Genomic DNA, 21,763 nt, shown 5'->3' on the forward strand with positions numbered 1-21,763 from the left:
TGAAACAATTAGTCGATGGTATCGACAACGTCGACAATAAAAAATCGCAGACAACATTTTTCATTGTCGAACAGTCATTTGATCTCATTTAACGTAACATGAGATCACATTAAACTCTAGTGATGATGCGCAAGAGCAGCACTGCAGCTCACGCCTGACTGAGGAGAGGAAGAAAACAGCTCACAGTCCAGATGCACTCTAAACTTTCCAAATAGCCTCAGGTGATGTAGATTGCAAAGTATGAGGGAATAATAAAAAAATACAAAATAAGTTATTACAGAAGCACTCTCGTTGTGGAATAAGTGGAGCCGGAGCTCTTTAAAGGAAACACCTGGGCGTTACATCTTTGTGATGAGGAGGAGGGCATGGCCGGGCCGTGATGGTGCATGCTGAATCAGCTGATCAGCGGGAGAGCGAGATAAAGGGGAGCCGGAGGCACCAGTTTGAGAGAGAGAGAGAGACACACGTGGCCGCGTTGTGTTTGTGTCCTTATGTTTTATATTGGTTTAAGTTTATATTTACCATTAAACTTTATGTTGACTGTTCAGCTGGTTCCCGCCTCCCCCTTGCCCATCCTTATACTGTTACAGTGGTACCAAAACCCAGGAGGGATGTGCTGTTGCGGAGTCCTTGCCGCTGCCATCCTCCAGGGGAGCAGCCGCGACCATCTGCCTGGGGATGGAGGGGTCGCTGCTGGCCGCCGAGAGCCAGAGGAACCTATGCCGTCCACCGAAGAACGGGAGGAGCAGTCTCATCTGTCAGGGTCCAGAGGACTCGCTGCCGTCCACTGGGGGAGGAGCGAGCTGGCGTCACCAGAGTGCGGAGGAGCGGTTAAGGACCGGGTGACAGCGCGTCCGGGAGTCAATGAGCAAGTTCTTCTCTCTCTTACGTCTCTCTCTCTTTGTCTGTCTCCGCTCGCCCTTTCCCTCTCCTCACGCCTCCCCTCGTTTCTCCCCCAGGTTCACAGGAGGCGGGGTGAACCACTGGCTGACGGAATGGCCAGAAGGGCAACGTCTCCCCTCCAGAGGGGGTGGGGGGGTGGTAGGTCAGTTGAGGGAGGAGTGTGATGAGGAGGAGGGTGTTTCCAGACCGTGAAGGTGCACGGCCGGTGCTGAATCAGCTGAGTAGAGTGAGATAAAGGGGAGCCAGAGGCACCAGTTAGAGAGAGAGAGATGCATGCGGCCGCGTTGGTTTATGGTAACCATTAAACTTTGTTGACTGTTCAGCTGGTTCCCGCTTCATCCTTGCCCATCCTTATACTGTTACAATCTTAAATGCAGTTATATATAATGCGTTATAGCTTTAATAAAGTTCAAATTATACGGAAGCAGATCATGAAAATAACTACAAACTGTGCGGTCAGCGCCTCTTCTATGAGTTGTGTGAATGTCTCAATCTAAGGGGGAGAGATTGAAACTGCACCTGGCTGATGCACACTCAAGGGGACGCTCATCCCTCGAGCGCGCACGCTTAATAAAGCTAGATTATAACATGATGGCTCGCGACTTATTGAATCATAATATATGTGTCACTGTGCATTTCTTATCTTGAAGAAAATTGGCGATACGCAGCTTTATTAATATGAGAGAGTTTGTTTTTTTGTGAGTTAAAGATGGACTGAAGTGAACAGAAAGGTGAGAGAGGTAGTCTTCGCCCCATTATACACTGCAACAAAATATGTTTTTGATTGTTTTTGTTTTGGTTTGTTTCCCAATATAAATATCTAAAACTCCTTTACAACAACGTACATTTTCTTTAGCAGCTACACTGCAGAATAAAAATTTTTTATCTGAGAATGTTGAATATAATATTAAAAATACAAATATTTTAGAGAGGCCCTATTATGCTTTTTGGGATTTTACCTTTCCTTTAGTGTGTAACATAGCTCTTTGTGCATGTAAAAGGTCTGCAAAGTTACAAAGCACAAAGTCCACACAAAAGGGAGTTATTTTCTCCCACAGACAACACTGTTCAAGAACTACACGAAACAGCTGGATTGTTGTGCAGCCATTTCTTCTGTAAAGTATCTACATCACTATGTTAACCCATTTGCATAATGCCCGCCTAAGGGCTACTTTGGTCCGCCCTCAAACAAACGTAGTTATAGCAGAGGCCAGGATGAGTTGGGTTAGTGCTGTCGCCATGTTGAGAAGACGCTGTTTTCTTCACTGCAAAAGCAAAACCTCTTTGTTTGGACTTCCAAAGGCAAACAAATTGAAGTATCAGTGGTTAAAATTCATTTTTACCACTATTCTTCAGCAGTACAACCACAATCAATGTCGGATTTTCAAGTCGGTTACCCCTGAAAAATGGTGCAGTTCCCACTTTGTTGGGACAACTGGCGCTTCAGGATCACAACCTGTAAGTATGTTTGATTATTTGTGGATTTATCTGCTACCGAGATTTCAAATGCAGAGTATTGTGCTGTAGGCCTCTGTTAACCTGCTAGCTAATGTCATTGTGTTGAAGTTTTACTAATCAGCTGCAGGCCCACTTTTACCTACTGTTATGTAGAATTATGCATATTGTTTGTTGTTCTTACTATCATGAATAGTGAACAAATGTGGAGATGGATTTATTTTTTAAAACAGTCATTTTACATCTGCAATCCACAGTAGCGCTCGGCTAACTTGCTATGTAATGTTGTTTTGGTAAGGGTTTACTATTCAGCTGTGGGCCGGCTTTTACCTAAAACTGTGTAACAAAATGGTCGATCTCAAGAGTCTTATATAATTATATAATTAAAAGCTGTAATGTTACAGCCGCTATCCACGATAGTCCACGGCTAACTTGCTCCCTATCCAGGAGTAAGATTCTGTTCTCTGTTCATATCTCTGGCGACAAAATTTGGCTTCACCCATTCCAGCAAAAGATGACTAATTTAGATGCACTACGTGGCTTTAGCTTGAAGCTTTGTTAGGTTCACAATAATCAACAGTGTACTTGTAAGAAAGCTACTAAATTAAAACTTACCACTGTGAAACGTCCTGCTCAAGTCATGCTTGCAAAGGTGGTTTGGGTCGATCAGCTTGTTCTTCCAAACTTTCATTATTTCATTCTGTAACAGTTCAAGGATGGGCAAGGAGGAGGCAGGAACCAGCTGAACAGTAAACGTAAAGTTTAATAAAAACTCAATATAAAAACATAAAACAAACACGAGCACACATGCAGCGTGGCCGTGTGCGTCTCTCTCTCAAACTGGCGCCTCCGGCTAGTCTTTATCCCCCTCCCGGTTGATTAGCCCGATTCAGGGCCGGCCGTGACTCATTATCAGACTCTGGCTCGAACTGGTATGGCAAAAACCTATGCCACTGTTACCATAGTTACAGTAGTGTTTACAGCTGCTCAAGAAGACTCGGGAGCTGAAACTCGGTTATGGTAAGGGGTGTTACATTTCCGAAACATGCTCTACGCGGTTGATCAATCACAACAGATTAGGCCAGCTGACCAATCAGAGCAGACTGGGCTTTTCGGAAAGGGGGGCTTTAAAGAGACAGGAGTTAAATCAGAGCGTTTGAGCCCAGAGTATGAAGAGCGGGGAAAAGAAATGTACAGTATGAGAAAAATTTTAACATTAAAGCATGTAAACCTATTCTAGTAGACCTCCTAAAATACAATTATGAACTTGTAAATTAGCATAATATGGGCTCTTTAAAATATCTAAAATTCCTTTAAAAAAAGATGCATTCACCTGAGAAGCAGCATATAAGATATTTACACTTGCTTTTAGAGAGTAGATCTTTAATATAAGTATATTTTGTCTTTACTGCAATTCCAGAAGTATAACCAAGTGAAAAAATACACATATATACAAAATACACTTATATTTAAGATACATTCTCTTTAAGCAAGTCTAAATATCTTATATGTTGCTTCTCAAGTAAATTATCTTGTTTTAAGGATTTTTAGAGAATTTTAAATAGAAAACAAGACAAAAACACTTGATAACAATAGGATTTTTTGCAGTGAATTTATTTACTGAATTAAACTTAATAAATGTATTTTTCCCCCTTTAATTCAATGAATGTCATTTAGGGGTTTTTTTTCTTTTCTTTTTTTCCTCCCCTTTTCTCCCCAATTTGGAATGCCGAATTCCTAATGCGCTTTAAGTCCTCGTGGTGGCGTAGTGACTTGCCTCAATCTGGGTGGCGGAGGACGAATCTCAGTTGCCTCCACATCTGAGACCATCAATCCGTGCATCTTATCACATGGCTTGTTGTGCGTGTTACCGCGGAGATGTAGGGCGCATGGAGGCTTCCCGCTATTCTCCATGGCATCCACGCACAACTCACTACGTGCCCCACCGAGAGCGAGAACCACACATTATAGCGACCACGAGGAGGTTACCCCATGTGACTCTACCCTCCTTAGCAACTGGTACAATTTGGTTGCTTAGGAGACCTGGCTGGAATCACTCAGCACGCCCTGGATTCGAACTCACGACTCCAGGGGTGGTAGTCAGCGTCTTTACCCGCTGAGCTACCCAGGCCCCCAGAGGTTTTTTTAAAAGATGATTTTGTCCTCTTTATTTTTAGTAAGCACGTTTAATACAACTATTTAAGTCGGGGCACAAGCTGAATAATCAGTTAAGAGCTAATGATTAATCATTGCAATAATCGCCGAATAGTCAAATAATTGTTTAATAATTGTTAGATTAATCGATTATCAAAATAATCGGTAGTTGCAGCCCTAGTCTCAAAGCTCTGGTGCTATTTCTGGAGCACGCTGGTGTGTATTCTGCGGTGGTTCGCACTAAAGCCAGCTTCGTTCACCCTGTGGAGATGCACGTGTCAGATATGAGAAGCATGCAGTATTTACTGCTTATAAAGTGCTGACCGCGAGATGAATACAATTATATTAGCTTCAGTTGCAGCCATCCGCCAAAGTGGCTAGTAAGAGTGACGGAGTTACCAGCCACTGACGATTTCTACTCAAATTTGGCGGGTGTTAATGTCAAGCCCTGCTGGTAGACAAGTATACAGTATCTAATACCTAGACCCAAACATTGGCTTCTTGATGTTTCACAGAAGGTATTCTGTGACGTACTAAATGACATGACAAAGTTGAATAGCAGTAAACTGCCAATACCTGAAAATTAGCGCTTTACTGTTACAAGTCTCACTAGTAACTGCTATCCACTTATATAATATGCAAAAGGACAATTATTGACAAATCTATAAAATATACTGTACAACATTTAATTTTGGTCCTTCAATCTGATTGGAAGGGCGTTTCAAGAGTGCGCATATTTAGCATAACAGCACTGGGACATTCAATAGCTTGTATCACTCAACTTTATTGTGTTCACGGTGTACCAGACAGGCTGTCAGTCTATGAATTGCTTAGTGATACACAACGATTGATCCTGCTTTGGCTGCATTTGTAACTATTTTACATGGAGTTACATTATAGTTGTATCATTTCCAGCTATTATTGCCATAGTTGTTCAATATTAACTTGTTTTTATTCATAGAGCTGTTGTGTACAAGCAATATCACAGGAGCAATGATGTTGTTGTACTGAACATCAGCGTAGGCTGCGATTACCTGTAGCCTCTTACCTACAGCCGAATCATGCTGATGTGATATTGTTTAATTAAAAAGTACAAAGTGCATACAAGATGTTACTAATTCTCACTTTACTGCATGCTAACATTGAATAATCATCTGTCTTCCTCTGTGTGATGTAGGTAGGGACAGAAACGTTTAGAAATCATAGTTTTGGAGTCGGCTGCCGTGCCTCCTGTAATGTTGGTAATTACCAATGAAGGATTTAGCCAAATTGATTGTTTAAATGTATAACAGCATGTCTGAATCTGGATCATAGCATGACACTCTGTTATGCCATTCTGTTTCTGATGTGATGTGCTCTCAGCATCCCAGCCCACCTTTCTGTCTGCTTCGTACCGTGCCGCGTTCCAGTCATAGGTATGCCTTGAACTGCATCTGCCCTGCCTGTGTAAAAACTTCAGTTAGTCTGTTTGAGAGCATAGAGAGGAGGACCACAGGGGAGGAGGAGGGGAAGAGAGCGATAGCATTAGTGAAAAATGAGCTGTGTCATTCTTGGGGAATCTAACAGATCACAGTTTAGAGTCCTGTAGCACCTTCCGTCCCGTTGTCCTAGCAGCCGGCATGCAGGTCCACATGTTCTCCCGTGAAGCTCTCAGGCGGACTCAAGTGGGGGAAAGCTCATAGCTCCCTTATCTCACGATCCTAAGCTGCGTGCACTGCATCATGGGATCACCTTGACGCAGCTTCTAGGGGTGGGTGGGGAGTTTGGATCAGAGCAGAGGAGTACCCTGCTGTATCTGTTGGTCTGTCGGACCTTAAACGTCACGTTGTGCCGAGTACCACTTCGGGACTTTTAGGTGACATGCTGGCCTCCATTTGGTATGCCAGAAAGATGGGACGGCGTTTGATTCGGAGCCTTAGCAGGACAAGGAGATTGCAGCTGCAGTTGCTGGTGGGTAATAGTTAGTATTATAAACATCAAGCAGGGCTGAGGAATGCATGCCCACAGGATTTGTGTGCTCCAGACAGAGTGACTTTGAGTGCTGCATGTAAATCACAGGACAGATGAGAGGGACAAGAGGAGGATAATATTGGCTCCGTTGAAACATCTTCCTTCCTTTTTGATATACAGAAACACACACACAGTTATATTTTCACTGGTTTTAAAGGGACAAGTTTAAATTATTGCGGCTGTTAGAAGCAGTGTTTATGCTTTACTATGAAGTTTTATTGTCATACGAGAGTGTACATGCATGAGATTTTGGAATGTGTAAATTTTTTTGTAAAGTAGCTGCAGTGAATGTCAAGTTGTTGAATGTTTTGTTTTAAAATTTAAAATTGTGTGTTAAATTACATATTTTGGATTTCTTATTTTTCCCCCTATTTTCCTATAACCATTTTTGCTGTTATGGTAGCAAAGTTTTTTCTTTTTTGCTGATTGTGTAGTTTACCTTAGAGATATTGTTGGTTGCATTTGAGAGATTGAATGAACATATTCCTCTTTTGTTAAAAAGAAGAAAAGTTTGATTCATGCAGTGATTAGAACAGTTAGAAGAAATGAGTATTTCAGCAATGAGTTTTGGTATAGAATGTAGCAGATGTTTTTCTGCTCTAAAATGGCTCAAAAGTGTTAAAAAAAAAGAATATATATATATATATATATATATATATATATATATATATATATATATATATATATATATATATATATATATATATATTTTTTTTTTTTTTTTTTTTTTAAACAGAGGAACCATAATTTTTATCCAAACAGCCAATGTAGCCAAGTAGATTTCAGATTTTAAAGGCATTGAATAAAATCTAATTAAAAATAATAAAGGCATGTTTCCCCCCAGTTTTTCACTAAATGAACACTAGGGAGAATGAGACCTAATCATTTTCATTGACATGCAGTATATTTCTATTTTATGTATAATGATACATAGTAGCAGTAAAATACATAAAAAGCATTTCTTACCTCCATGTATTTGATGTACATGTACATTTTTTTATTTTATTTTTTTTATGAACAAGGTGTGCTGAAACTACTCTGTTAAGAAACTAGTTGAAAAATGCATAATACAAAATTATTACAGTGGGACCCAGTCAAGTTTATTATTGTAATATAGTACTGAATTATCAATATTATTTTGAGGATTAGATTTGTTTTATATAAAAGTTATATATTTATATCATTTTTTACTTCACCTTAACCTGGAGCTTTTATTATGACACTGAAATTGCAGTTTGTAGTTTACAATATTCCTTAACTTTCCTGTTATTTCTAACTTTTCTGTTACAATATGCCGCCTTAGTAGATTTGTATAATAACTTGTACCGGTTACTAATGTTTGGAATTGGGCAAATGCTTGAACATGCTGTACTTGTCTTTTACAATGAATGTGAACTGCTCTGTGTGTGTGTTTGTGTTAATTGCAGTCATCTACAACTCATGGCGACCCTATGTGTAACAAAGAAATGTTGCCCCATCCTGTGCCATTTTCCTGATTGTTGTTGTGTTGTTTCCATTGTTCCTACTGTTTCCATCGTTCCTATCGTGTCAATCCATTGCGGTTTTCTTCGCTTTTGCTGACCCTTGACTTGAATAAACATGATGTCCTTTTCTAGCGATCTGTCTTTCCTGATGACATGTCCAAAGTATGAGAGACGAAGCCATCCCAGCATCTAAGGAACATTCTGGTTGTATTTCGTCTAGGTCTGATTTGTTTGTTCTTCTGGCAGTCCATGTGAACTGCTCTTAAAGCTCTAAAAACTCGAGTCACAGCGCGTCACCCGATTATTCTTAAACTCACACAGACCATGCTTATCTGTGTTTAATTGCAGCCTTTTGCCGTTTAATAATCACATTTTTGTTAAAACATTTTGGTGTTATTTTGATAAATTGTGCAGCCCTGAAGGATTGTGAAATTAGTCTTCTGATTCCTTTTTTATGAAACTTAATGGCCAAATAAAGGCACCGTAAAATAATTGTGATATTTACGATATTGCTTAATTTTATATCGTCAGCAAAATCATTGTGATTATATCACGAATATTTGATATATCGCCCAGACGTAAGCAAGGGTTAAAATCTCAGAAAGTGTTTTCTTAAACTTTTTAAAGAACATCTGGTCCAAAAGTGTAAGAATGTTTCTGTTTTTTTCATTACAAATGTTATTCTCAGAATAACAAATCGAGAATTTGAAAAGTTAAATGTAACATTTAACATTAATTTGAGAACTCCCCCACCCCCTCCAACCATTTGTGCTTTAATGACAGCATGTACTCAAGTTTTTGCAAAACCTAAATATCCATTTTATTCCAAAATTACTTGATAATGTTTCAAAAGAACATTTTGTGAGCTTTAATAAAAGCACACTGTAAAAAAAAAAAAAAATCCTGTTAAATTTATGGTAAAAAACTGGCAGCTGTGGTTGCCAGAAATGCACCGTAAAAAATACGGTAACCATGTTTCAGGCTTCACTGGATGTAATTTTGATGCCTGTATAATTTACGGTGCATAACCGTCATTTATATTATTAAATAATAAACTTGATATATTAACCTTCTGAAACTGTAAAAATCTGTTTTTCACTTTATAATGTATTGTTAATCACCGTAGTAATTACAGAAGGGCACATGATGACATGAAGTTCATCAATAGTGACTCTTCCTGGAGCAATGACCAATAAACATGTAGAGACAGTGCTCAGTGTCACTCACACAAACACTAAACACCATCAGGTTAACGCATGTGAAATTTAAATAATGCAGTAAACATTAACTAAACTACATCAAATATAACACAGAACACCCCAATGTACATAACTGATATTAAAAATAAGAAGAAACATAACTACTCCAATAAAATATAATAAAATGAACTGGGTCACGCAGGAAATTCTGGGAACGCCCGATTATTGTTTTTTACAGTAATTTTAACAATAATTTACTGTAAAAAGTACATGTACTCTCTTGTTAAACATAATATAATTTTTTACAGTTAATTATACAGAAAATCAGACTTTTTACTTTAAAACAATTTTTTTTTTTACAAAATTTTACCGTAAAACTACATGTATTGTCTTATAAAATATATTTCAGTTTTTTACAGTATATTTTAAGGTAACTACCCATTAACCAATTAACGTTTTTGTTATGTAGCATTTTTACAGTCTTTTAAAATTACGGAAAATTTTTACAGTGCAAGCAAATCTGGCCTTTTGTACAACATGGTCAATGTCACAAATTTGCTTAAATTTGATAAGTGATTTAGAAACAAAATGTGAAATTTTAAGTTCTTTTGTTCAAAATTTTACCAATTTGAAAACTTTCTATTATTTCCAAGTTTAAATTATATTTTGAATTCCTGATTTTCAGTGTAGACTTCTGGACCCCAGTGTATCTATTTCCCTTTATTTAACATTGCAAATGTCAAATCATTTTAATATTGATTACTTATGAAATTATTGTAGATATCATACAGGAATCATTTGTTAGAACACGCAGTATGTTCTAACAGAAATGAACAGATCTGTAACTAAAGCCCATTACAAGCTTCTCTCTGTAAATCCCCAAGAACCGACAGAACAGTGGGCGCATGTGTTTTCCTTATCATTAGATGCTGTTGTGCACTTTAGAAGTCTCGCAATGCTCCTATACTTTTATACCTTCATATAATTTTCTCTTTTGTGAGCATAAAACAAATAAATTACTGTGAAGATGATAATAGGACATTCATGTGGTGCCTGCCAACAGAAGATACTCTTGTTCACATGAGTGGCGCAACATGCCATTTTTATTGTCACCCCAAGTCCTCAACACTCCATCTCTAAAACAACTGCTCATCTCGTGCCGTGTTTACTGCCGGAATTCGTTTGGCCTTGAGATGGAGAGCTTTAGGAAGTGGCAGGGACCGCTCCGAAGGCTTTTGTCCTTGTATTGTGCTATCGATTGATTGCCCATAATGCTGGTGGTTGGGGAAAAAGATGAGGGAATGGCTCAAAGAGTTTGACGTGGTAAACAAAATAGATTGCTGCTTATTAGAATGGAGTGGCCCCTTTAAAATTAGTATTTCAACAAGTGTGTGTGTGTAAGAGTGTAAGAGTGTATCATTGTAGTACAAATGGGTTTGTGTTGACCTATCTACAGAGGAATCCTGCCCTACACTTAATCAATTAAATTAATTACATTTTACATTAGGTAGGTTTTAACCTACCACAAATCTACTACTTTAGTAGGTTAATTAATTTATTTACCAATCTTCACTAGCTTCCATATTACAGAACTACAGAAAAATGTGTAGTTCCTTTTTAATTATGTCATACATGTACAACAATTTCATATAAGTAGTTTTCAGTTAGTATTGCACATGCTTTAGCAAACCTCTAGGCCTAAATATTAAACTATTTCATGTAGCTCATCCCACACCATTTGTGTTACATAAATGATGCGTCAAATTTGTTTGTCCTACTGTCTCTTTGCCTGTTCTCTTATGTGGCATAATACAGTCTACAGAACCCATATTTATTACCACTTGCCGCTTTTGGCTTATTTTTTATTTTATTTTTTTTCGCTCTATAGGGAAATATAAAGGCTGTAGAGTAATTACATGATCACGTCTCTTTCTAACATGTCATGAGCTGAACTGAACAAGGTATGTCGAACATTGCCGTTTTTGTTCTGGCAGTCACAGAAGAGCAATATCAATCCTGTCAGTGTGACCATCAGGGTGGTGTACTGTACCTTTCAGAATTGAATTGAGAATGGCTTCTAAATTCCAGTTCAGTTCCTGAGTTTGAATTGGGGTAGCAAACGGAATGTAGAATTGTAATTCTAACTTCAGAATTTAAGTGATTTGAATTATATATGATAATGGAATGAAATTCAAATAATATCCTATTGTACGTGTAGTTTTACAATTCCTATGTCAAGTCATGAAATTGCCAGTTCAGGAAAAACCTTGCAGAATTAATGGAGCAATGTAGGAATAAAACAGCATCCACAGTGCCTTTGTGAAGCTCCTCATGGCAGTGGCTTGTCAAGAGTTATGTAGCTCTGTGCAAGTTTAAATGGTGGTCTTAAGCTGACATGACATTGGGGGTCTGGATTTTCAAGTTGTCCGTTAAATTGGTAAACCATGGTGAGGGGTCCACAGCAACAATCATGAAAAATAAATGCACAGTGTTTTTATGTAATTGCTGATGAATTATTGATACACTCCAACATTTAGAAGGTCAGATTTAAATGAGAATGCTGCGAAGAATGTCCTTAGGCATTGTCTCAAGGCAGTGATCTGTTCCAATGTAACGTGTAGTCTTTAGAATGCATGGATTTAAAAATTGAGCTGTTGTTTACATCTTAGTGTGTGTGTATGTATGTATGTATGTATGTATGTATACATATGTATATATTAGTATATATATATATATATATATATATATATATATATATATATATATATATATATATATATATATATTAGTATATAAATGGTCATGGGTTTCGGCAAATGTAATTGTAGATGCAGATTTAGTGCCATTATTTTCTGTAACTGATGTCATCGTTTTGTTAGCATGGACTTAGAAATAGAGCTGTTGTTGTGATCATAGATCTGCAAAATGAAGGAATAATTATAAAAAAATCTTAACATAGAAAATTTATTATTTTTTAATTGTTTATAATTTACTTGTTAACTGTTCCAAAGGATAATGCCTTGTGGTTTGACAAAATGTAATTTCATCATTTTTGTTGCCAGTTTAGTGAAATTTTTTTCATAACCAAATAAAGTCAATGCTTTTGTTTGTTTGTTTTTTTCCCTTCCTCCTTGTGCTAATTTGAAAATTGACAGTATCACTAAAGACGGGTGCCAGTATCTCTGATCAGATGCTGTGCGGTAATGGGCTCATCGTATGTAGTTCTTTAATATCTATTAAAGCCCTGTGAATATAAGCTATTTAGGTGGAGAAGAAGGCAGGGCTCAGGCTCTGTGGGGTGGCTTGCTTTATTTGATGTGGAAGCTGTTGCCATGGTTTTGGTCCTGGGGGAATAGAGGCACAAGCTGTGACAATGTCTGTTACCTCATTTGACACCTGTGGCACACCTTGGATCGTTTTTACAGACACAGAGCTGCTATCAATAGATTTGACTGCAGAGCGTTGCTGTGGTGGAGATCTGCAGGAATTCTAGTCTTATTAACAAAGACGTGGTTATTTTTGAATTTGCTTTCTCTCTCTCTTTTTTTCTGCCTGTGAAGGCACAGCCTTTTGTCTCCCCCTCACTGAATCATTTGTGTGTGGTAAGAGACCGCAGTGTGTGAAAACCAATCTGTGTCAGAAGGAGCATCCAGACAGCATGGAATCGTCTTCCTCTGAATGTGTACTGCATGCTCTCTTCCTGTATTTACTTTTACCTCTGGATCTCACCACTCTCTCACGTTCGGAGCCGTGAGTATGTTTGCTAGCCTAAAATTTTATAATCATTAGGTAATTATATCTTTTCAACAATGAAGCTTTTAGCCTAAAGTGCATGGAGGAAAAATCAATAGCTTTGTGAAGTAGTTTTGTGGCGTGGCTGGCTCTAGTAATCAGCTGTAGAACTGGAGTCCTCTCGGCTTGGCCATGCCTAAGAAGAAAAGGACCACAACAACAACAAACGTTTCTTTTTCGTCAGGGTACCACCCTGAATGCATTCATCTATATTTAATGTGCAGTGGAAAGCTTTCTTTTGATTTTAAGGAAGTGATGTGATTGATACCTGCTCGTGGACGATCTTGTAGCCCCAGTCCATTTAGATTAAGAATCCCTTGAGAACTGTGGGCTTTTGACTGCAACACTTGCCAGTTAATTGAACCCATTTCCTGCCTCTCCAGGCTCTTAGGTTCTCCCCCATGCACAGAGAGCTCCCCACTCATTCATTGATCCTCTCTCCAGTCTCTGCTCGTCTGGAGCCCAAGTCAGAGCCCAGAGTAGTGTGCACTGCTCGTGGGCAGCGCGATCACCTCCTCTCTTCCTACTGCCCACTCCACCTTCAAGCATGAGACTGCTGCACACTTGATCTCCAAGCTGGTGAAGACAGGAAGGTTGTGAGTCGGCCAATGGATGGATTTTGGGCTGTCGGCTTTAACTTTACGCTTGCATTGTTCCGTCGTTACATTTGGGAGAGAATGCTGTAACCTTATCCAGGTGCTCCCTCCCACAACTGCCACGCTTCCACTTTATCCGAACTGCCTCGGCGCTTGACGGCTGCTCTCTCCTGGCCCCAAGGGCTGTGATGAACTACATCTTTGGTAACAACACGCTGTACCCGCGAGGCGGTCGGGCCAATGCTGGAACAGGCCATGCCGCGCCAGGGTCCAAACAGAGGCAGTGGGCCAAGCGGAGCTCCAGTGAAGAACTGCCTTCGTCTTCCTCTCGCTGGCAGCAGCTGGTGGCCTTCTTCACGCGACGTGGAGCCTTCAGCGACTGCATCACAGCAGGAGCGAGCCAGGTAATTCTTAGACACAGTATACCTGCTGCTTGGGATCCATTTACACTTGAGCAAAGTTTGAAGTCCCCACTGTAAACTAGCATGAACACATTTCACTGCATGTTTAAGTCATTCAGTAGGAAGGATTTTGTTTTGTTGGGTCTCCTAGACTGGAGTAAATCATCTACATCTTTCAGACATGATAAAATGTGATGGGTGTTTGTTTTCTTAGATTGTCCTTTTCATGTTTGCATAGCCAATTCCATTATTATAACAATTTTATGGACAATAACACGTTTATATGAAAAATGGCTTGTTCTGCTGAATCGATATCCAGATTTTGTGCATCTATCTTTCGACATGACTTTGCGTGTTAAAACGAGCTCTGGTAAAAAGCCACTTATGGGAACGATTAATTAGATTTGCTTTATGTTAGGGAATTGCCAGCTTTATTTGAAGCACTCAGAGGCCCTTTTAATTGAGAGTTACAATACATAATCGTACTGGACATTTTAAGTATCTGTTTCCCATAGGTAGAGGAAAGCACTCAGTAGGTGAATAATAGCCCTCTTGTTTCTAATCATATCAAGGGGTCTGCCCCTCCTCTCAGCCTGTGAGTGACCAGAGGAAGCATATCAAAAAGCAGCCGGTCAGGGAGGCTGGTTCTGAACCCAAGGACAAACAGTCACTCATTGTGTCATATGGGTCATGCCCCGAAATTAAAGTAGGACAAATAGGCACTCCAACAAAGGGCTTTACGGTCTGTTCTTTTATTCCTGCTATTGACTTTGTTACCACAATGTAATAACTTCATTTCTTTTTCATGAATGCTTTCAAAAGGCAAAACCAGCAATTCTTTCCAAGGACACCTATAAAATATAACACAGCATATGCTTTTACTAGGACACAGTGGAAGTAGAAGTGGAAACATTAAAGAGATAATTCACTGCAAAATTTACACATCCTCATATTGTTCCAAATATTTTTTTTTTCTGTGTAACATAGGAGATGTTTGACAGTCAAACCTCAGTCACCAGAATGTACAGGAAAACATTCCAGTAGTTATGTGTTTGGTAACATTTCAGCTCTTGATTTGGGATTTGTGGGTTGAAAAACTGCGTAGTAGTTCTTAATAGTAGTCTGAACAGTACTGAACTACTAACAAATGGATACTTCCAACATGGTTAGTTAAAATATGCACATAATTAAAAATTTATAACAGTTTGACAAATTTAGGATTTAACATCTGCCCTCTTAAATGTAAGTTTTTGGATATCAGTAAAGCCACTTTAATCATCAGCAGACAGACAAATAGTATTATTTTAAATTTAATACTATATATATATATATATATATATATATATATATATATATATATATATTGCCACACTGATTCTGTACACCTCCCTTACATGTATGACCTTAAGAAAAGCAATAAGCCACCATGCATAGAAGAGGCCAAGAGTTTGTGATGCAACTTAATGTAACTCACTAGATTATTGCTGTGTTGAAATTCAAAAGCATTATGATCACTAAAAACTTTTTAGGAGCGTACTCTTGCAGATACAGCTTCCTTTCTCAAAAGATGCTAAACACTCAGTAACAAGTTTGTAGCCAGTGATCCATCTGATATTTTTGATGCCGTAGGCATAATGTAACCAATATATATTCGCTTCACTAAGCATTGCATTTTAAGATTGTCACGTTAGAGGTGTAGCATTACGATATGTCTGGCTGAAAGTCTAGAATGTATTAATCCTCTTTGGTGTAAAGAAATGTAGCTTGTCATTTGCATGATATACAGTATCTTCAGTCAATGTTAACCATATCTAAATGCTACAGTTGTAAGTATCAAATGACAAGTACCTCATACGATATAAAAAGGCTTAGCCTTGATCTCACAAAGGGAGGAGTATTATTGTAAAGACTCCAAGGTAATATGAAGCTGTTGTCTGTAAGATTTACAGCCCATTTTGAAGTCATGGATTGGCTAATGAGAAAGCGAATACATGCAATTCTGTGGTTTGAATCAAAAATAATTTATGAGCATGAGTAGAAACTCATCCTTAATATAAGGAGGGAAATGACTAAACAGGAAAAATAATTGCAAAATAGGTTAATTGTTTTTTGCTGAATGAATTACAGTGTATGTACACAATAAGTGCATTGCATTAAATGATTAAAGTACATAGCAATTAAAAGAATAGTACACATAAAATTTCAAATTCAGTCATAATTCACACACACTCATGTCATTTCAAACCTGTATGACTTTTCTTCATCTTCGACGTTTGAATGAATTTCACTGCATGTCTTTCCAATGCAATGACAGTGGATTGTGCCTCACTTTAAAACTTAAAAAAGGACCCAAATAAAAGTGGTCCATGCAGCTTGTGCCTTATATTCTAAGGCATACAATAGGTTTTGGTGAGAAACAACCAGATTTTTTTCTCAGCAAAAATCTTGACAGCAGGTGCTCAACACAAATTCGTACTTGAACACACATTTGGAACAACATGAGGGTACATAAATCATGGCAGAATTAAAATTTTTGGGTGAACTATTGCTATAAGAAACCCAACATAAAGTGAGACCATTTTTTTTTTCTTTCTTTAAAAAGCTTTCAGAGACAGGAAGAGTATGGCTTCTGGTGGAAAATAGTTTCCCTTATTTCCTGTGGAGCATGTTTTTGGTGCAGTGCTTCCAATTGTGGGCTGCCTAGTTATCACTGAATTAAACTGAGGATTGGATTTGAAAGTACCCATGGAAAAGAATTTGTGATCGAGTAATGCCTCTGATTCTGTGACCTTTTTGCATCTAGGATATTATCATGCTCTTATCTTGTGTATTTGTCTGTATGTGTGTATTTTATGACGCGCATCTTTAAAGGGATAGTTCACCCAAAAATGTAAATTCTCTCATCACTTACTCATTTTCATGCCATCCCAGATGTGTATGAATTTTTCTTCTGCAGAACACATATGAAGATATTTTGAAGAATATTTCAGCTTTGTGGGTCCATACAATGCAAGTGAATGGTGACCAGAAATCTGAAGGTCCAAAAAGGACATAAAGGCAGCATAAAAGTAATCCATACAACTCCAGTGGTTAAATCCATGTCTTCAGAAGCGATATGATAGGTGTGGGTGAGAAACAGATCAATATTTAAGTCCTTTTTTACTATAAATATTTACTTTCACATTCAATTCCACATTCTGATGTGGAAGTGACTTTCATTTTCACATTCAGCCACCTACTGGTTGGGGCTGGTCAAATGTGGAGATTTATAGTAAAAAAGGACTTAAATATTGATCTTTTTCCTCACCCACACTTATCATATCACTTCAGAAGACATGGATTTAACCACTGGATTCATATGAATTACTCTTATGCTGCCTTCATATCCTTTTTGGACCTACTTGGTTCTGGTCACCATTGCATTGTATGGACCTACAGAGCTGAGATATTATTCAAAAAATCTTCATTTCAGTTCTGCAGAAGAAAGAAAGTCATATGCACCTGGGTAGGCATGAGGGTGAGTAAAGGATCCCTATCCCTTTAAGATCTACCCCTGTTCTACAGTACCTGTTTCTGTTGATCTGTTTCTGGCAAAAGCATTGCTGCAATGATATGCCATGCTCCATACATCCACCCACCAAGAACTCAGCCAATCCTCCCCATACATTTACTACAGCACCTCAATGTGTGTGTGGCACAGGTATTTTGTAGTGAACTAATTAATATAGTCATATTAGCAGTTAGGTGGCCAGTGATGGTAACTCTTAATGTTAGCATGTTTATGAGTGTATCTACCCTAATGAAAGACCAGTTTAGTTGTATCCCTCAATGATACAGCAAAAATCCCAGTATATTTTGTGAATTAACTGATGTTAATTCAAGAAAGAACCAGTTTAGGAGCTGGAGAGCTGCAGTCATCATAAGAGCATGCATAGCCTTGCATCCTGCAAGAGGCAGGTCTCTCTGCAGCTTCAGCTGTTGCCATGGCGTTGCCATAGCAATCGTCAAGCAAGGACATTTCATCATGTGGCACCACTTGTTTATTTATTTTTTTCATGTCTGTTGAACATAGAGCTTTCTATGACAGCATATCTTTCATAAGGGACGGCGTGCAGGTGGAAATTTGGCTAATGGGTAAACAGCATATGAACCAGTTATAGCTTCATCAATCACTATTGTAATCGCCACCCAATCGCCCTCCTTGACCCTGCCCATTAACCCTATTAGTTCAGCTGAGACAATAGAGGGGGACCCTCCTTCCTGGTGTAATTTATGGCTTTAGCAAGGTTGTAGTAGATTAAAATGTCTTCTAAGGCAGATGAGTGTATCTCAAGCTAAAGAGATTGAGCGCTCCTACGTTCGTGCTGGCTGGGCGAGGTAGAGGAGAGAGAGATCTGTGGGATGTATGTGTGTAGGAGACATTCTCTAAAATGAATCATGGCAACAGGAATGAACATTTTTCTTCCTCGTTTAAGGCAATACAGATACTGTTTCAGCACATCGTCTTGCTGTCGTTTGTATGGGAGAACACATTAGTGGTGTGTTTGCTGAGGGCAAAGTGATTTGAGTGTTCATTAATTGATAATTTGCCATTAAGATGATGCTTTAATCCACTACAATGTGTTGTAGATCGTTTGCAGTGACAGCATCTCTCGACCTGATTGGGGTTAAGTTTTTGAGAGAACAAGTGCATAATGGTGTCTCTGTGGTTCCTGGCTCTTAAACACTGGGTCAGCACCACTCGTATAGAATCCAGTGGTATAGAATACTTCAGTTGTGTATGCTTGAAAGATTTGGACAGTAATGACATCATTGATGACAAAAACCTTGAATAAGCAGAAGTGTGAATTCCAGCGCCACCAGTGTCACCAAATGGAATTGCAAGAGTAATGATTGTTTCCAAACATATGGAAGCCCACAGAGACCATGCATTATTATTAGGGCTGTCGATTTAATGTTGTAATTAAGTGTGAAAAATTATAGAAAATAACATATAAAAAAAATCAACACAATTATCATATTATTATGGGACCATAATAAGGAATATTCCTACCATTGGAGAAAGTCAAGCTTTAAGTACTACCTGTTTTCAGCAGGGGGCAGTAAGCAAAACTCATGCTGTATAGGCAGTGCGCAGCTTTGCAGACAACAAACCACACTCAGGCTTGCTTGACACTAGTGATAGCACAATATGAGAATGCTTTCTTGGGTTCAATCACAGCTGGACAGAGTGCAGTTCTGAATGCAGGTGTCTTGAGACATGCTTTTATAAGTTTCAAACTACGTTTAACTTGACACAGCGACCTAAGAATGCTTTGTTTGACTCAACTCAACCCAAGTGAGATGCTCAAAGTTTCCATCTGATGCATAGACTATATGTACCTAGACGTTTCCTTAGAAAAGCCCTTATGATAAAATCTGTCTCGGACAGATTGATGAATTAAATCGCAAAATGGATTTCTGTGGACTATATGCCAATTATAGGCTTATGTTCAGTGAAATGGAAATAAACAATGTTGCATTCTAAAGCCACTTTTTGTTAAAGCTCAAATATGTAATATCTGCGCCAATAGCGCCACTAAATGGAATTGCAAATATAATCAATGTTTTCAAAACAGCTTTCTGAATACACTCCTTGTCTGCCATTGGTCAAACAAAGAGATAGTCCACCTCAAACTCACGGCACTGGTTGAGAAACATTGTTGGGGCGGGTCTAAGCGGGTCGCTCAAAACAAACAGCAATTTTCATAGTGCCACAGAAACACAGGGCTTACAGTTTTAGAGAAAATTAACCTATGAATGACTTACATAAAGTTGTGTCTGCATATTAAGCTGGGAAAGAAGAAAGTATTTTAACACAGAAAAAGTTACGTACTTCAGCTTTAAAGCAATATCACATGAGCAAAAGTGCTGTATGTCCTGTATGTGCTGTTATTCGGCCATAGGTAATCAGAGCTGTGCTGATAGATAGAAAATACAGCATGATTGTGAGTGTGATATTGCTTCTATAGATCAGTTTTATGAACAAACAAGTAAATAAGTCAGGATAAACTAAGGACTGTCCAAAACTACTTAACTACTATTTTGTGTGGAACTACTTTCTTACGCCATGATTCAGGATCTGCCATTGTTAGTTTGAAAGATGCACCCAAGCCTCCATTATTAATTCGAAAACATCACTTTAGAACTAGTAACAACAGTTTGGGCTGTTTCTAACAAGTTATTGGATTTACAAGGAAGTGTGTGCGAGAGAGAGAGCGCAACTGAGCATGTGATTACCTACATCTGTGCAGTGATGCAGTTGAATCAGTTTCATTCTTGTATATTTCTTGAGGAACTCTTATTTTTAAGACACTGTCACTGTCGTTCTCTCCCCCGCCATGTTGAAAGTTTACGTCTCCTCCCAACTCGGAAACAATGGTATCAGGTAGGAGCCCTGAGCATGTCTGTTGTGACTCTCAGCTGTGATAGGTAGTAAAGCTGAAGCGTTTAATTTAACTCTGTTGGTCATATAGTGTAGTAGTAATCCGAGCAGTCATGGAGTGAGAGACAATGCTGGGTGAAATCTTTAATGTAACAGAGATTAATGAAAATTCAGACATCTAGCTGCACTTAGACATCTGCACTACTCTTACACTTTAGTTTGGAACGCCACTAACTCAAGTGGAGTGATGCATTTAAGCTGCCCAGTGCTGATGGTCTTAGCTAATGTGAAAAGCAAATGCAATTTTTATTGCAACATTTTTAAACAAAATGCTTAGTGTACACTTATACGGTTTGATTTTTTTAAATTTATTTTTTTGCCTTCAGTTTGCACATTGTTTAGAGGACAACATTCGGCAAAATGTGGAATAATGTTTTAAAATACAGGAAGTTAAATTTGGCTTTCACATTTGATTATTCAAATAATTATTCGCCAAAAAATATCCTATTATCAAAATATTGATTTATAATGTATTTTTATACTTTTATTAAATCATGAATGAATGAATGAATGGTGGTATGCTGCTCTGATGTAATATACTTGCAGGCTCACTATTGGCATGATTTAGTGGTTAAGGGCAGCCATTTTGGGTAGACATCACTGTAGTCCTTACTTCATAACACAGTGTCACTCAGTCAGCACTTAAGAATCATTCTTAGACTTTGCTGAAATTTGCTTTTAGCTTCTTTGTAAAAAGCTCCTACTCTTACACAAGTCCTACTTTTTGCTAAGAATTTTTTGACTCTTAAGTCAAAGATTAAGACCATTCTTAAGAGCATTTCTGATAAGTTTTATCCATACGGTCCCTGCTTTAATGCATCTGTGCTACATTATATGTATTAATTAAATGTTTATTTTAGTTGTTTTTTATTAAAAGCTGACTGTAATAAAACAAAGGATATAAAAAGAGGCATTATTTAAACATTTTAATCATTTAATTACATAATACATAGATTAATCAAATTAGTTGCACTTAATCACATATACCAATATTTGTCGAGAATAAAGCATTGAGTAGACATTAAAAAGTGGCTTTAGAAGTCAATATATTGTTTTAATTCGACATAATTAAACATACTGTAAGCCTATTACTTGCCTATAGTCCACAGCAATCCATTTTGAAATTAAATTTTTCAATCTGTCCGAAGTAGCCATTCATCTCGTGATTTTTAAGACACTTTATCAAATTAAAACAGTTTAACTTTTGAAAATGTGGATCGAGACCACTGTACTGTGATCTGTTCCATTGCACTCTTTCTAGCTGTTTTTGAATGAAAGAGTGCAT

At 38.1% G+C, this 21,763-nt stretch overlaps 1 protein-coding gene across 11 annotated transcripts in view; it reads left to right on the top strand.

Moving 5' to 3' along the window:
• Positions 1 to 21,763, top strand: part of LOC127448861 (disks large homolog 1-like) — a 228,700-nt gene that overhangs the window by 117,326 nt on the left and 89,611 nt on the right. Inside the window, exon 1 of one of the 11 annotated variants that reach the window (XM_051711736.1) lies at positions 6,356 to 6,462. The exons of 8 other annotated variants lie outside the window; for them this stretch is intronic. In XM_051711736.1, the coding sequence (XP_051567696.1) occupies positions 6,373 to 6,462 (90 nt within the window). In that variant the 5' untranslated portion in view covers positions 6,356 to 6,372. Of the gene's footprint in view, positions 1 to 6,355; positions 6,463 to 13,719; positions 13,998 to 21,763 lie in introns of those variants that run through there. 2 more of the 11 variants (XM_051711734.1, XM_051711735.1) reach the window with 2 other exon arrangements.

The sequence above is a fragment of the Myxocyprinus asiaticus genome, chromosome 12, assembly GCF_019703515.2.
Source record: "Myxocyprinus asiaticus isolate MX2 ecotype Aquarium Trade chromosome 12, UBuf_Myxa_2, whole genome shotgun sequence".
In the NCBI taxonomy this organism is placed as follows: domain Eukaryota; kingdom Metazoa; phylum Chordata; class Actinopteri; order Cypriniformes; family Catostomidae; genus Myxocyprinus; species Myxocyprinus asiaticus.